The sequence below is a fragment of the Nansenia antarctica genome (genome assembly GCF_963989245.1).
Source record: "Nansenia antarctica genome assembly, chromosome: 8".
Taxonomy (NCBI): domain Eukaryota; kingdom Metazoa; phylum Chordata; class Actinopteri; order Argentiniformes; family Microstomatidae; genus Nansenia; species Nansenia antarctica.
The window spans coordinates 51,239,313-51,254,312 of record NC_137678.1 but is presented as its reverse complement, the minus strand read 5'-3'; the positions used below and the strand labels follow the sequence as shown (position 1 = coordinate 51,254,312).

Here is a 15,000-nt window from a genome sequence, read left to right as displayed (position 1 = left end):
GCTTACAGAGCGAGTTAAAATAAAGACACTTACATTGAAATACAGAAGGACTCACGTGTATGTTTAATAGAATAACACGACATGGTGTCAGAAGTCCTGTAAGTGAGTGTTAAGAGTTAGATCGGCCGACAAGTGTCATTTGAGCTCGTGACGGTGAGAAGGGAGAAGAAAAGATGGATGCTAATGCTAACGCGGGAGCAGCTGCAGTCCAGAGAACGGCGCCAGTTTCAAGTGCTACGTTAGCAGACATTAGCAAGTCAAAAAACGATTCTTATGTGCCGTCACTTTAGCAACGACACAGTATTGTCAAGGGGAAAAGAAGGGGAGACGATTTTTTTATTGACAACGGAATTACATGCTGGAAAAACATGCAGCTAAAATTCAGGGAACATTTGGACAATAAGAGACGTACGGGAAAACAGGGCTCATGTGGGTCTCATCAAAGGTAAGAGTTTGTTTTCTTTAACTCAGCTGATACTCAGCTGTTTACCGAATGCTCCATCTGACTGTGATTTTACTTCTGTAATGTGGTGGGTTGACATAATTCACGCACGGAACTATAGGTTGAGAGTATTGTTCTGTCCGCAGTTGATTGCGTAGTACCCAAGTTGTTTAGACTGTCCTATTTACTGCTTGAGTGTGTTGTTGACAATCGTTCATGTCCTTCATTAAACGTTTAGCTTTGTCATTTGATACGCCGCCTACGACTACCATCTCTCTGCACTACAGTAAACAGTTAATCAGTAACGTTAGCCGCTTTTGTGCTCATGTAGGCCTACTTCGTATTATATTATAGCTGATGATCTTTGTGTGTGTGTATGTGACTGTCAGTCACAAGTTTATATTCTGTATATTCATATATTTTTTTGGGGCCATCCTCTAGTTTTGGCTGTGATTAGATCGTTGTTTGAATGAATGAATGAATGAATGGACTTTATTGTCATTGCTACAGTACAGGTACCAAACAACGAAATGTAGGAGGGGTGGCTCCCCTGGTGTTAGGAAAGAAAAAAAAAAAAAAAGGAAAGTAAGGAGAAGAGGGCATGTCAAATCTTTGGGCCATCCTCTAGTTTTGGCTGTGATTAGATCGTTGTTTGAATGAATGAATGAATGAATGGACTTTATTGTCATTGCTACAGTACAGGTACCAAACAACGAAATGTAGGAGGGGTGGCTCCCCTGGTGTTAGGAAAGGAAAAAAATAAAAAATAAAAAGCGCGTGCACGTTTCATGCGCGTGCACGCGGGGGGAAAAATCGCGCGCGCTGCGCGTGCGGTCAGGGCCATCCGCCACCATTGTAAAAAATCCTGGTGGAAACACTGAATACAGTACATGCATTTCACAGCAAGTTTATACAGGAAGGCTGTTGCTGCACATAGACACGAGACAAAATACATTCTTGACAAGTCTTCAAAACGGATTCTTAGTGAGCATGCATTTGTGGGGCGTTTCAGTTTCTTGTTTATTTGTGTCCATGTGTTGTTGGGATGGATGTTATTAGACCTACATATTTGAGTTTTCGACGGGATTTAACACAACTACAAATTAACACAGTGTCACGCTGTAATCCATTCAGATGTTTTATTCATGATTTATTTGCGGTCTATTTTTACGCTCCAGCTTCCCACTCAAAGCGCAGCCTTTTGAAATGTAAACCCCACTCCACGCTGAAACACTGGAGTGCCTAAACCTTTCATCTATCCACCGTTTTCAAACACATCGTTTCAGGTGCTAGTTGTCCAATTGATCGCAGACAACAGTCGTGATAGTACGTTGTGCATCATCGGTTTGCGTGCGTGCATGCGTTAACTGTGTCCATGCCTGCCTGCCTGCCTGCCTGCCTGTGTGTGTGTGTGTGTGTGTCTGTGTGTGTCTGTGTGTGTCTGTGTGTGTCTGTGTGTGTCTGCGTGTCTGCGTGTCTGTCTGTGTGTCTGTGTGTGTGTGTGTGTGGGTGTGTGTGTGTGTGTGTGTGTGTGTGTGTGTGTGAGAAAGCGTTATGAAAGCGTCTGGGCGTGCTGGCCAATCAGAGACAAGACATGGGTCTGTGTCTGGTCCCTTTCCGGCTCACTTGATCACTGAACAAGACTTGTTGTTATTGTTCTCCCTGTCCTACTAATTGATGCGTTACGTAACCCTCAGCCTGCGCTGGCCAGAGGCCGCGGCCGGAGGGCTAAAGTTGACGGAGGGGGGCTGTGATGATTTCATTGAAATGGAAATATTATTTGTCCATTGTAGAGCTTCACACAGAGAGACTGTGCTATGGGTATTGTCTTTGGCCCGTCCCTGTCCCTGTCCTTGTCCGTCCCTCCTCCGGTCCCAACACATTTGGGGATGGCTCTGGGAGTGAGCCTGTCAGCTCCAATGTGCCCACTGCCCTGTCACTGTCACTGTCCTGTCCCCTGAACTTTAGAGAGCCCAAGCCAGCATAGCACAGAGCCAGTAGACTGGATTGCAACGACTGTCTGAGTTCACTAGGGAAAACTCCTGAAAAACGTTTTTTCTTTTCCACAGGGAGAAACTCAAATGTGCATATTTAAATGGATTGGTGATTTATTTGACTTGGATTTGATAGTTTGAAATAACTTTCTCTCTGTTGAATAAGCGCCCGTTATGATATGTTAGGCGTCCATTATGATATGTTAGGCTGACTGTTCTCCAACAGCCACAACCCATTTTCATGCTCAGGGCATTACAGGATAGCAATTTATCGTTTTATTTTTCGGTGTTTTGTTATCCTTGAAACAGCTCTCAACATGTTCCAATAGATCTCCACATTCCATTTTTCTCTTCAAGGACATTGATTGATTGATTGAAAACCTTTATTGTCCCCAATGGGGAAATTTTGTTGTCATTGTCAGGATAAACGGTACTGTACTGTTAACAATGTCCTGACCTACCCTTTTCTATCGCTATGAAGTTTATTCAATTGAGCCATTCAGGTACAGAGGCGGAAATGCCTGTCATTGTCTGGCTAAACCGCATACACGGTCATGACACTTGTCTCTTTTCGAAGGGGTTTTCATTTTGAGACTCGCTCTCCACGTTGCCCTTCACCCCCGTCCTGCTCTCGAACACAGCGCAGAGAGGGCCGTGGTGGAAACAAAACAATGACGAGCAAGAATGGAGAGCGGAGAAGGGGGAAAACAACAACTAACAGGACAGGAGTCCTCTTCACATCGATGCTGGCCTATACTGTTACCATAGGAACATAGGAACGCCTATACTGTTACCATAGGAACCTTCCATCCAGTGGCGATTAAAGAAAGCCAGCCGCCACAATGTTGTTTTCCCTTTTTTTGGGTTTTGTCTCTTCGTAAAGATAAATCGGTATTGGTCAAATAATCGTAAATAATAACTCTGAACAGCTCAGAAACAACTCAGTTTGTGACCTGATTGTCCAAGCTTCTGATGGGAACCTATCGTGGCTGTAGGTAGAGGAGTTCAACGTCAGGCTTTGAATGATTTATTCATCTCATAAATGTCTCAGCTACCCGTCTGTATCCAAAGGTTTGGATGTGGCATGGTGACTGGTTGAAAAATGATGTCCAGCAGCTAGATAGATAGACTGGTCCCTCTGGTCCCAGAGCTTTTAATGAGGAAGTGATGGGGTTTAGAGGACAGGGCCAGGTATCAGAGGCAGAGACCATTAGGGCTCTGTCAAGGCCAGTGCAGCTGTCTGCCTGGGACAGGGACGGACCCTACGTACCTTCTCTCCAGACACTAGACCAGCTGCAACAGCCAACTGCAGTGAAAGCTTTAGAGCAGACATTGGGCGCATGTCAATAATGTGAAGTGGCCTCCTCTCCGTCCTCTGTGCTGATCTAAAGTCACATGACGGGTGTAAGAAGCAACATGCTGGAAGGCAACAGGAAATGCTCTCTTTCTTTACTGATGTTAGAGCAGATGAAGGAGAGGAGATGAGGCGATGCTATTTAAGACTATTGGGATGTACCACTACCCATATACAGTGGGGGGAATAAATATTCAACACAATCAACCATTTTTTAAACTCAGCTTATTTCCAATGCAGCTATTCACATGCCACTCACCAGACATTGGTATTAACTCAATACAACTACACAGGCTAAAGAAACTAACATTCCAATCCATAAAAAGCTATGTGCAATACAATTGGACCCGGAAATTGCTAAACGTCACGCGTGACGTCAGACGTAACAACCGAACGGTCCCAAATGTCGGTACTGTAGCACGTTGCTCACGGCCTGCCGTTCTCCTCCCTTCCACAAGCGGGCGCTGTTGGAGCAGAAGCAGCGTCGGAAAAGGCAGGAGCCTCTGATGGTGCAGCCCAACCCAGAGGCCCGGCCCCGGCGCTCCAGGCCGCGGCGCAGCGAGGAGCAGGCCCCACTGGTGGAGTCCCGCCTCAGCATCACTAGTGATGTCATCATGGACGGTGAGTCCAGTCGGGTTTTGGTTTAGATCATTATTAATAATAATAACAATTCATTGTATTTATATAGCGCTTTTTCCGGGGCTCAAAGACACTGACAATATGGGAAAAACAGAAAACACAGAAACAACATAATGGACGGTGAGTCCAGTCGGGTTTTGGTTTAGATCATTATTATTAATAATAATAATAATTCATTGTATTTATATAGCGCTTTTCCGAGGCTCAAAGACACTGACAATATGGGAAAAAACTGAAAACACAGAAACAACAAGCAACAGATAACATGAGCAACATAGAACACAGTTCGAGTTAATGAACAGGGAACAATTAACACAGCAATGTCCATAATGTCCAATGTTAATAACTTGCTTCTAAAACGTGGGTGGGTTTAACGCATGTAACACACCCCCCCCAAAAAGTACAATTCTGTTGATATTGTGTGAGTTGAGATCTGGAGAGCCTGTGACTGAGGTGGGAGCTACAGCCACAGTCTATATGAGAGTCAGAGGAGGCCAGTCAGAGAGCCTTGTTGTTGTTGTTGGTGTGCCAGGTGTTTCAGTGTCAAGTGAGGACATGGAGAGGAGGGAGTGGGGGGGGTTGGTGGAGCCCCGGGGGCAGAGTCCGGCGGGGAGGTGCCCCCCCCCTGTGACGGAGCTGACTCTGGAGAAGGCGCCTGGACTGACTCACCAAAGTAGAGGTAGAATCAGGAAAGACATACAACAGGAAGTAGAGTGAGAGGTTTAGTGGCAACCACGTGTGTACGTTGCTACGGCAACCACGTGTGTATGTTGCTAAGGACTGCAGCTAAGTGTGCCCAGACATGTTAGAATACCGGAAATAATTATAAATCTGAAAGATAGGAGAGTAACGGCACCCTTTTAAAATGTAAACTGTGTGTGTGTGTGTATGTGTGTGTGTGTGTGTGTGTGTGTGTGTGTGTGTGTGTGTGTGTGCGCGTGCGTGCGTGCGTGCGTGCGTGCGTGTGTATATATATATAACACGTGTATATAAAATGCCTCCCTCAGTCCTGGAGTGCCGTGACCTGTATAGGCGTAGGAGACCCGCAGTGAGAAAGGCCTTTCCAGATGAAAGAGAAAGAGAGAGCCACGCGCGTGTACATAGGCAGCGCAGCATTCCAACAGACATTCTCAGACAAGGCCAGGGCTCGCTGCTGTTCCAAGAAGCCCCCAGAGGTGACAACACGACAAACCGACGACAAACAGTTGCACAGACACTACAGAGAAAACTCACGACATGTTCCTACACGAAGCCGGATGGTGAATACAAAACAGCTCTCACACCCTCAGGGACAAGCGTTCAGCTAGCTAGCTACGGTAACAAACACAGAAACAAACACAGCTCTTTAGCCAACAAGACATGCCACAGCCAACAGACCAGGGCCAACCGAAACAGCTAAAAAACATTAGCAACCATTCAAGTCATTAACAAGCTAACGGAGCTCTACGGACCCCGCCCCCTCCCTCCCTCCCCCTCCGCAGGCATAGACGGCCCTGCTGCTTTCCTGGCCTCGGAGACCCCAGACCTGGGCACCAAGATCCAGATCCTGTCAGTGAGCCAGTCCCAGGCCCAGCCCCCGCAGTCTCCGGGCCCCGCCGAGGAGCCGGACAGGGACGGGGACACAGAGACCCTGCTGGAGCCCAAGACGGACATCCATGAGCTGCTGCAGAAACGAGGTGAGCTACTACGCTACGGGGGGGGGGGGGGGGGGGCTGGTTAGGGGACAGTGTGGGTGGGGGTTTCCCACCGAGTGTGACGACTGTTTTATTTGATTTCAATACCACCTCTCGGTTGTTTAAACAGTTCAATATTCTCTATTATCTGTGTGTGTGTGTGTGTGTGTGTGTGTCATAAGGACTAGAGCTGGTAGTGTTTACTGAAGGACTACACAGGTTTAGGAGTCTCAGGCGTGCAGCAGAGAGACTGCGGCAGGAGACTGGAGTGAGTGAGTGAGCGAGACTGTTATTTGTCTCCATCGTTTACCCGGCGAATCCCCCAGGTCCCCCTCGGTACACACTAGGGCTGTCCCAAACGACTATTTTTCTAACGATTAATCTAACGAATATTTTGTCGATTATTCGGTTAGTCTAGCGACTAATTTATCGATTAGTCTAACGATTATTTTTTGGGTGTTCGATTAATGTATCACTTAATTTTCCCCAAATAAATGTCAAAAACTTCTCTTATCAACATTTCAGTATTTTATTCAATTATTCTTGCACTGCAGGGCAATATTCCACACAACAAAAAAGATCCTCTCTTTCTTACAGTCCAACATAAAATATAATATTATAAAATATAAAAGTTAACTTCAAGTAAAAGGAAAAGTGCAAGGAATGCAGTAAATTCTGTAAAAAAGTGAAATTCTAACCGGAATACCGTATACTCTCAGTAACAATCTTTAACAATAACAATCTCAACATAAAATATAATATTATAAAATATAAAAGTTAACTTCAAATGTGTTGATCATCTCACGAAAGCCTTGACCCTCCACAATAGCAACAGGTCTCATGTCCTTGATGATCATCTGTAAGATGCTGTTAGAAAGCTGAGCAGCCATCTGGGGTGTGCATGGAGTTGTGCTCTTTTTGTGGAAAAAGTTTTCCACACTGCTTTGCTTCCTGAAAATAAAAAAAGCACACATTTCTTATCATGTGTAGGCCCCTTAATTTCCACCTCACTGCTATGTTTAGCCAACATGGCCATTTAGAAGTCTGTCCATCACCACAACACATAGCTAGCTAGTAGCTACATGGCTAGCTAACTTTACTCTCGCTGCTATGTTATGATTAGCTAAATTGATGCTAACGTAGCATGCGAGCTACGAGCTAGATAACGTACAGTAGGTGCGAGCACCACAATAACAATAGGCTAGTAAGGCTACCGTAGCTAGCCAGCTACATAGCTAACGTTACTCTCGCTGCTATGTTATGATTAGCTAAATTGATGCTAACGTAGCATGCGAGCTACGAGCTAGATAACGTACAGTAGGTGCGAGCACCACAATAACAATAGGCTAGTAAGGCTACCGTAGCTAGCCAGCTAGTAGCTATCCATTTTTCACTGATACACGGCCGGAAAAGTGAACAGAAATACAACGCTGACTTACGGTGCTAGCTTGCGGCTGTCTTCACAAAGCGCTCCATGATGCTTTCGCTTGAGGTGCTCGTTCATTGCAGTCGTACTGCTGTGATAGGCCAATTCATTTTTGCACAGTTTACAGACCACCACATTGCCATTGGTTTCTTTTTTTGTAAAGTACTCCCATACTTTGGACGATCGTGGGCGAAGTCTTTTTCTGCCTCCGTGTTTGCACTGGTCGCAGCCATTTTGTTTTTTTACGACTAACCGACGCATTTTACGGCAACCGACGTATTGACGTAATCGATGACGTCGATGACGTCGAATAATCGTAACAGCCCTAGTACACACACACACCCCCCCCCAAGCAGTCTCATAGATCCGTCCTGACGAGTCAGTCCAGACATCCCCTCAGTCGCTCCTTCAATACCACCGTTAAATCTCTGCACTAGTAGGAGAGCACCTCGAAGCAGAGAGAGAGAGAGAGAGCTTTATTGACAGAAATTCTCCTTCGACAGGCAGAAGTGCAGCTCAAGAATACAGTTCCACATTAAAAACACACATAGGTCACATACACAGAGAGAGAGAGAGAGAGAGAGTCGACGAGAACGGAAAAGAAGCGGCGGTGTGGAAGGGTGCGTTCCTGGGGGAGCGTCCTGGTTCGACCCCTGTCGCAGCACGTGGAAGGTCATGCCTGGTGGTTGTCCTGCCGCCGCCTCTCTCTGTCCTTTTAGGTGGCCTAATTAGGGGGCCCTGCGGAAAGCCGAAGCGAACAGCCCCCCTCCTCCAGCACGTTGGGATCCCGGGGCGGTGCTGTGCTGCAGCGTGTGGAGCGGGGGGGGCAGGCTAGGGAGAGATTGATGGTGGCGCAGTGTTAAATGGGTCATTTAATCGTGGTACGAGGCAAGAGCGCCGTCCGTTGACTGCGGTTCTTGTTGTTTAGGTCGTTATCGTCCTCGTCGTAGTCGTCGTCGGCCACTCACATTCGGGGTACGTCTCCGTGAGTCAAGTTTTTCTGTATTTTGTAAGATAGGTTTGCTGAACCACCAAGTGCAAGTAAGTAAGTGGGAAGATGATTTTTTAATTGTGCCACAAATGTTTTCGTTCATGAGCATCGGCAGTTATTCAGGAGACCAGGGGGGTATCCCATCAACGACGCGAAAGGAAAAATCCAGGCTTATTCTGATAAGTGTCGTGAGACAGAGGATCTCGTGAGACTGCGCTTGTGCGCTGTAGTCACTCTCCTTAACACTAGAACAGCCGTGCCTTGTTTACATACTATAAGAACCGCCTCGGGGGTCAAATCACCATAGTCTTTACAAAGGAAAGCTGCTATTTACACACAACCACTAGTTGGCCTGCTTGTAAATTAGCCTGCCTCCTACACAGAAAAACTGCAAACTAGCTTTATACTAGCTTATCCTGATGTGATTTTGAAAATGTAAGTATACTGGGTGGTAGAACGCACATATTTAGGAAAAGTCATGAAAGGAGGGTCCTGACATTTTATCGAGTGCAAAGATATCAAAGACATTTTACTCACAAGGTCAAATGACCCCACCCATGGCTGTTCATAGTGTTAAATAAACGTTTTGGCTGGTTGACATGCTCCTCTCTGTGTGGACACCCTGGACATTACACCATGTTTAGTAAAAAAAACTAAAACATATGTTCACAGCCCTTCTATTGTTTCCCAGCATTACAAACACGCCCCAGTCCTTATTTTTCCACAGACGGATGAATTACCATTTTAACCATTTAGCTGACGCTTCTATCCAAAGCGACCTACACTTCGAGATTACAGGGACAGTCTTCCCTGGAGTAACTAAGGGCTTAAGAGGGGGCGACTGTGGCGCAGGAGGTATAGCCTCCGTCTAATGATCGCAAGGTCGGCAGATCGGCGGTTCGAGCCCCGGCTGGCCACATGTCGAAGTGTCCTTGGGCAAAGACACTGAACCCCAAATTGCTCCCAGTGAGCGGGGCCGGCGCCTTGCATGGTAGCTTGCCGCCATTGGTGTGTGAATGTGCGTTTGAACGGGTGAATGAGAGGCCGTTGTAAAGCGCTTTGGAATAAGGCGCTATATAAGTGCAGTCCATTTACCATTAAGAACCTTACTCAAGGGGACACTATTGGAACTCATGATCACCAGTCCAACTCACTATCCACTAGGCCACCACTACCCCTTCCAATCAAATGGATGCTGAGCTGAACCCCTCTGGCTCCTCCTCCTCCTCAGTGGTTGAACTCTCTGTCATCTCAGAGACAAATGCAATAAGTCTGTCCTGTGCATGGGCTAAATATAGCCAGGTTCCATATCAGTCTGACTACGGTTTAGATTCATCACCTGAATTGAATCCCGAGAGGCAGATTCAGGGGAATATTACTGCATTAGTACTTTTAGGAATCCATCTTTCCCTGGCAGGTGTAACAGGAAGGTAGATGACAGTAGATCTCTTTCAATAATGCAAACCTTCATTATTTAAACGTTAGCTCATTTTTAGCAACAGTCCCTCTCAGGTACCTTCCCCATAGAGACCAGGGAAATAAAAATAGCCAAGGATGATTTTCCTATTTTTCCACACATACAGCACTATTCTGTTGCTATATTATAGAATTTAAATAGGCCAAATGGCCTACTGTGATGTCACAAAACCTCGTAACAACGGTGACATAAATGACAATGACAATAAAACACGTCAAGGTTCCAGAACTATGGTTTTTGAGTCAGTCATTAGCAAAGTCGTACAAGGGTTCCACACTGGCCATCTCTGTTGTCCATCTTAAACCCAGAGACACATAGGTAGATATGGACAACTATAGATTAGTTCTAGGTGATATTTAATCACAAATGGATTACGCCGAGGAGAAAAAAAATATTTCCATTCTTCATATTTAGTATTCTTCATGTTTAGTATTCTTCATGTGCTGGGAGAGATCGTGTTATCATGCCGGGAGGACTCTTGTGTCATACTGTTGGCATAGAGCTCTTACTCTTTTAAAATAAAGTATTATTATTATCTACAGCATCCTCTTGACATTTCCAGCTGTGTTGCCATGGAGTAACTATTAGTTGACGTTTTTTTTACTTTCTCACAGCAGCGATATGTAAAAGAGTGTCGGGGATAAAAAGGCACGTAATAGATAATGAATACAAATGAATAGCGATTTGTACTTGATTAGTTGAATCAGGTGTGCTGGTGGTGGAACAGATCACGGCTGGTGGTCCCCAAGGGTGGTCCCCGAGGAGAGGGTTGAAAACCACTGCTCTAGAGTCCATGAACACAGTTAAGTGCTCTTCAGTCTGTTAAAAGGGAACATTTGACATCTGTGTCGCGCCGGTAGTTTGGCATACAGGCACATCTCTGGGGTCGGACAATCATAGAATCAGTGTAAACGTTGTTGCTAGCTGTGTTGTCCAACCCCTATATAGGCATCTGTCCTGCAGTGGCGTGGGACAACTCTCTAGGTCCTTCTCAACACAGCCCCTCCCCCTCTCTCGTTGACCCCGCCCACACCCAGGATTCGGTGGTCCAGCTGCCTGGTCCAGAGGAGGAGGGGTCAGGGGGGTTAGAGCGCCCCCTATCTGCCAGGGAGAAACTGCTCCTGTCAGGTAGAGTTGAGAGCAGCTTTGCCATTGGTGAATGGGGCTAGAGTGAAGGATGCTGGGTACTATCATTTTCTCTGTGTAGCAGCACTAACACTGACATGACTGAATGTACAGAAATGTACTATTGTATGAAAATAACCTTTAAAAAATGTTTTATATATATATATATATTTTTTTATATTAATAACAAATCGTGATCTTAGAATGATAAGGTTCTATCTCCGTTTAGGGTAGTTCAGAGATATTGAGCGTCAAAGTTTTTACATTCCATTATGTTTTGTGAGATGGAACCTTTGTATTTGTCCACATTTGTATCAAGTAATGGTGAAATTAATTACTTGAACGTACTTTCAGATTGATAAAAAGTTTGGCAGTTTGCTCTTAACAGTTGGTGTGTCGTGTTATATATTATGGAGCACTCTTCTTGATTGTGGCATTTTCCTCCTCTCACTTTGAAATCTGCTTTTCCACACACACACACACACACACACACACACACACACACAGACACACCAAAAAGAGTACACACTCATTCATGGCAAGCGGTGAAATAATCCACAGCACCAGAGGCATGGCTGATTCCAATCGACAGTGAGATGCTGATGCCTCGCTAGAACAGCTCACAGTACTGCCGTCCGTCCGTCCGTCTGTCTGTCAGCCGATGCGAGCCCTCGAAAGTTCAGCCTCATCTCCCTCGTCCCTAACTAACCCCTCAGAACACACACACACACACACACACACACACACACACACACCCACGCACACACCCACGCATACAGAAGATAGAGTTGATGATTCATCTGTAATCATCACTCCGTTTGTCTTTCTCTTTTTCCACATTGTGCTTCCACATGGAAGTGGCACTGTGCAGTCTTTCAGACGGGGCGCACTCATTATTTTCTGTCCACTTGAATACAGTGCCAGGTGAGATGAGATGAGGGCTTCTGGGAAGTCGACGGGCTGAGGGCTTCTGGGAAGGCTTGAAGTTAATGGAGCTCCTACGTCGGCGCTGGGGGGGTGTGTGGGTAATCTGTTCTCCACAACAGGGTTGTTGCTAAATTGGTCTCCCTAACCATTCGTCATTCTTTTGGTTTCTACTTCTTTCTTTCTTTTCTTCCTTTTTCTTTTCTTGCTGCTGTCGCATGTTCAACAAATTGGTTTTGAAATGAGGTTTGGTCCCTTATGGACTACTGAATATTTTAGAGCAGTGAACGATGATGATATTTGCTACTTCTTCCATTGCAGGAGGATTGCATCAGGTCTTATATTTAGCTGCGGTACTATGAGGACACAGGCCATCGATCATCAAAGGCCTAGTCGCTACTCGCGGTCTTACCGTTTACGTTCCAAAGTTAGAAGATAAGCTCTGCCTCTTTAGCGATGGGAATCCTTCATCCTCTGGGTTTAATGGTGAAGATATGGGTGTGAGCTTCAATGGGATCATCTCCTCTCTCTCTCCTGTCTGCAGGGATCTGAGCTTTACGAACCTGGGCGGTCTGGTCTTGTGATCCCAGAGACAATGTAGCGTTGTTGTTGGCTAACGTTAGCGTTAACTCTCTGTCTCTCCCTCTCTGTCAGGTCTCTCCGGCAGTATGAACTACGACGAGGCCAGCGAGGACGAGGAGGAAGAGCGCACCCGCTCTCTGTCCCCCAACACAGAGTCCATCCGGCCCGCCTCCGCCTCCAGCACCAAGTCCAACCCAGTGAGTCGTCGTGCCGATCGCCGTCTCGCGTTTCCGCCGCGCCTTACCTACGTTCGAACCTGACGTCGCGGTTACGAAGGAGCACTTTTGCTAGAACGTAACGTTGTTCCTAACAGTCCTGGTCCTGGGGAGTTTGTGACGTTAGAATTATAAGGTTCTATCTCCATTTTTGTCAAAATGTAGTTTTTTACATAATCTGATCCATTAGGTGTTTACTAATGCCTGTGTGGTGTTATTTTGAAAATGTTTTAGTTAGTAATTCATAAAATACAAAGGTTCCATCTCACAAAACATAATGGAATGTAAAAACTTTGACGCTCAATATCTCTGAACTACCCTAAATGGAGATAGAACCTTATCATTCTAAACTCACGAGCTGCTGTGTCTGCAGGGCTTCTGTTTCAGACCAGCGCTGTCACACCTGGTTTGTTATTAACTATTTATCAAGAGGGTAATTACCTGTGTCAGGTGCATCTGTGGAGCAGGCCTGCCTGGCCTTGTTCGGAGGTCAGCGAGTGACAGTTATTTTTTCTTTCGATTAACCTCAAGACCCACCTTTTTAAGAGCTGCATACGGTTTCCCTTAGCAACCCCCCACCGCCCCACTGCTTTTCTTCATTCGCCATGTCGAGATGATTTGTGTTTAGTTTCTCTATGATGAACGAGTGTTTTGAGACCTTTAGTGAACTTTTTAAAACGAAAATAAACTCGAGCTTGGCTGCCACAAAAGGCCTTTACACACCCTGGATCACTAAAGGCCAGTTCGGACCAAAGGTCCGCGACAAGACGAGACAGTTTTTTAGAAACGTCCAGCTTCTAGTTACAGCGGACCAAAATGATTAATTCTCTTTCATCTTTGACCCCCTGGTCTGAACTTTCCAGTTTCAGAACGTCGGTCGCAAGTGGTCGCCGAGTTTTTTCTTTGCGACGTTCTTAAACGGTCTCGTCTCGTCGCGAATCTTTGGTCTGAACTGACCTTTTAAGACTAGTACTGAGAAACACTGACGGACCTATAGCTACAGTACATGGGAGGAGATTTCAGATGCGACCACGACGACGACGACAACAACAACAACAACAACAACAACATAAACATATCAGATCGACATCGTCCCCCCTTCCTGAGACATCTACTACCCCCCAGCACTGCGTCTCCTGAGACACCCGCTTTTCCCCTATACTGTGTAAAAAAAAAGAAGAGAAAGAAGTCTGCCATAAGTTGCCTTGACCCTTCCTCCTCCAGTATTGTCTTCGACCCTTACATGAGTGATGTAGCGCTGCGTGTCGTGTCCCCCCCCTCCTCTCTCAGGAGTACGGGACCGAGGCCCCCACGGCGGAGAGCCCCCTGATCGAGGTGGACAACCTGGAGGAGTTCGTGCTGCGTCCGGCCCCGCGCGGAACCAGCGTCAAGTGCCGCATCACCCGGGACAAGAAGGGCATGGACCGCGGCCTGTACCCCACCTACTTCATGCACATGGAGAGGGAGGACGGAAGGAGGGTATAATAATAATAATAATTAATTGTATTTATATAGCGCATTTCCGGGGCTCAAAGACACTGACGATATGGAAAAACTGAAAACACAGAAACAACAAGCAACAGATAACATGAGCACATAGAACACAGAGTTAACGAACAGGAAACAAGTTAACGAACAATTAACACAGCAATGTCCAGGGGGGGGGGGGAGATGGTTAGGGGTTAGGGGAGGTTGTACGCATGGGAGAACAGGTAGGTTTTTAGGTGGGATTTAAAAGTGGAGAGTGAGGGTGAGTCTCTGAGTGGTTGAGGGAGAGAGTTCCAGAGGCGGGGTGCAGCTGGTGAAAAGGCACGGTCTCCGAAGCCTTTGAGTTTGTATGACGGTGCCTAGCCTTGGGCCTAGCAAACTAAGGCTCTGTCTCAAATCACTGCCTATTCCCTCCATAGAGTGCACTAGAGAAGTGAATAGGGTCTAGGGTGGGAATCGAGACAGAACTAGGGAGAGAGAAAGGATTGGGAGACAAGATGGGCTATGTTTCATCATCTATTACAATAGGCCAGTTAAAAAAAAAATATATATATATATATTATTTTAAATACATATAAAAGAAGAATAACACATATTTGAAGTGAGATGATTTGAAATGAAGGATCGTGTCCAGACCTGTCATCAGCCCTCTCAACTCAACTTGTTATGT

The 15,000-nt window shown here is 46.0% G+C and overlaps 1 protein-coding gene across 1 annotated transcript in view; it reads left to right on the top strand.

Annotated features, from left to right (window-relative positions):
* Window positions 1–15,000, top strand: part of tulp3 (TUB like protein 3) — a gene marked incomplete at both ends in the record, with an annotated part of 31,391 nt that overhangs the window by 10,800 nt on the left and 5,591 nt on the right. The window contains 5 exons of the mRNA XM_080537567.1: window positions 4,249–4,411; window positions 5,911–6,105; window positions 10,960–11,124; window positions 12,700–12,824; window positions 14,133–14,321. Of these exons, the coding sequence (XP_080393693.1) occupies window positions 4,249–4,411; window positions 5,911–6,105; window positions 10,960–11,124; window positions 12,700–12,824; window positions 14,133–14,321 (837 nt within the window). The remainder of the gene's footprint in view (window positions 1–4,248; window positions 4,412–5,910; window positions 6,106–10,959; window positions 11,125–12,699; window positions 12,825–14,132; window positions 14,322–15,000) is intronic.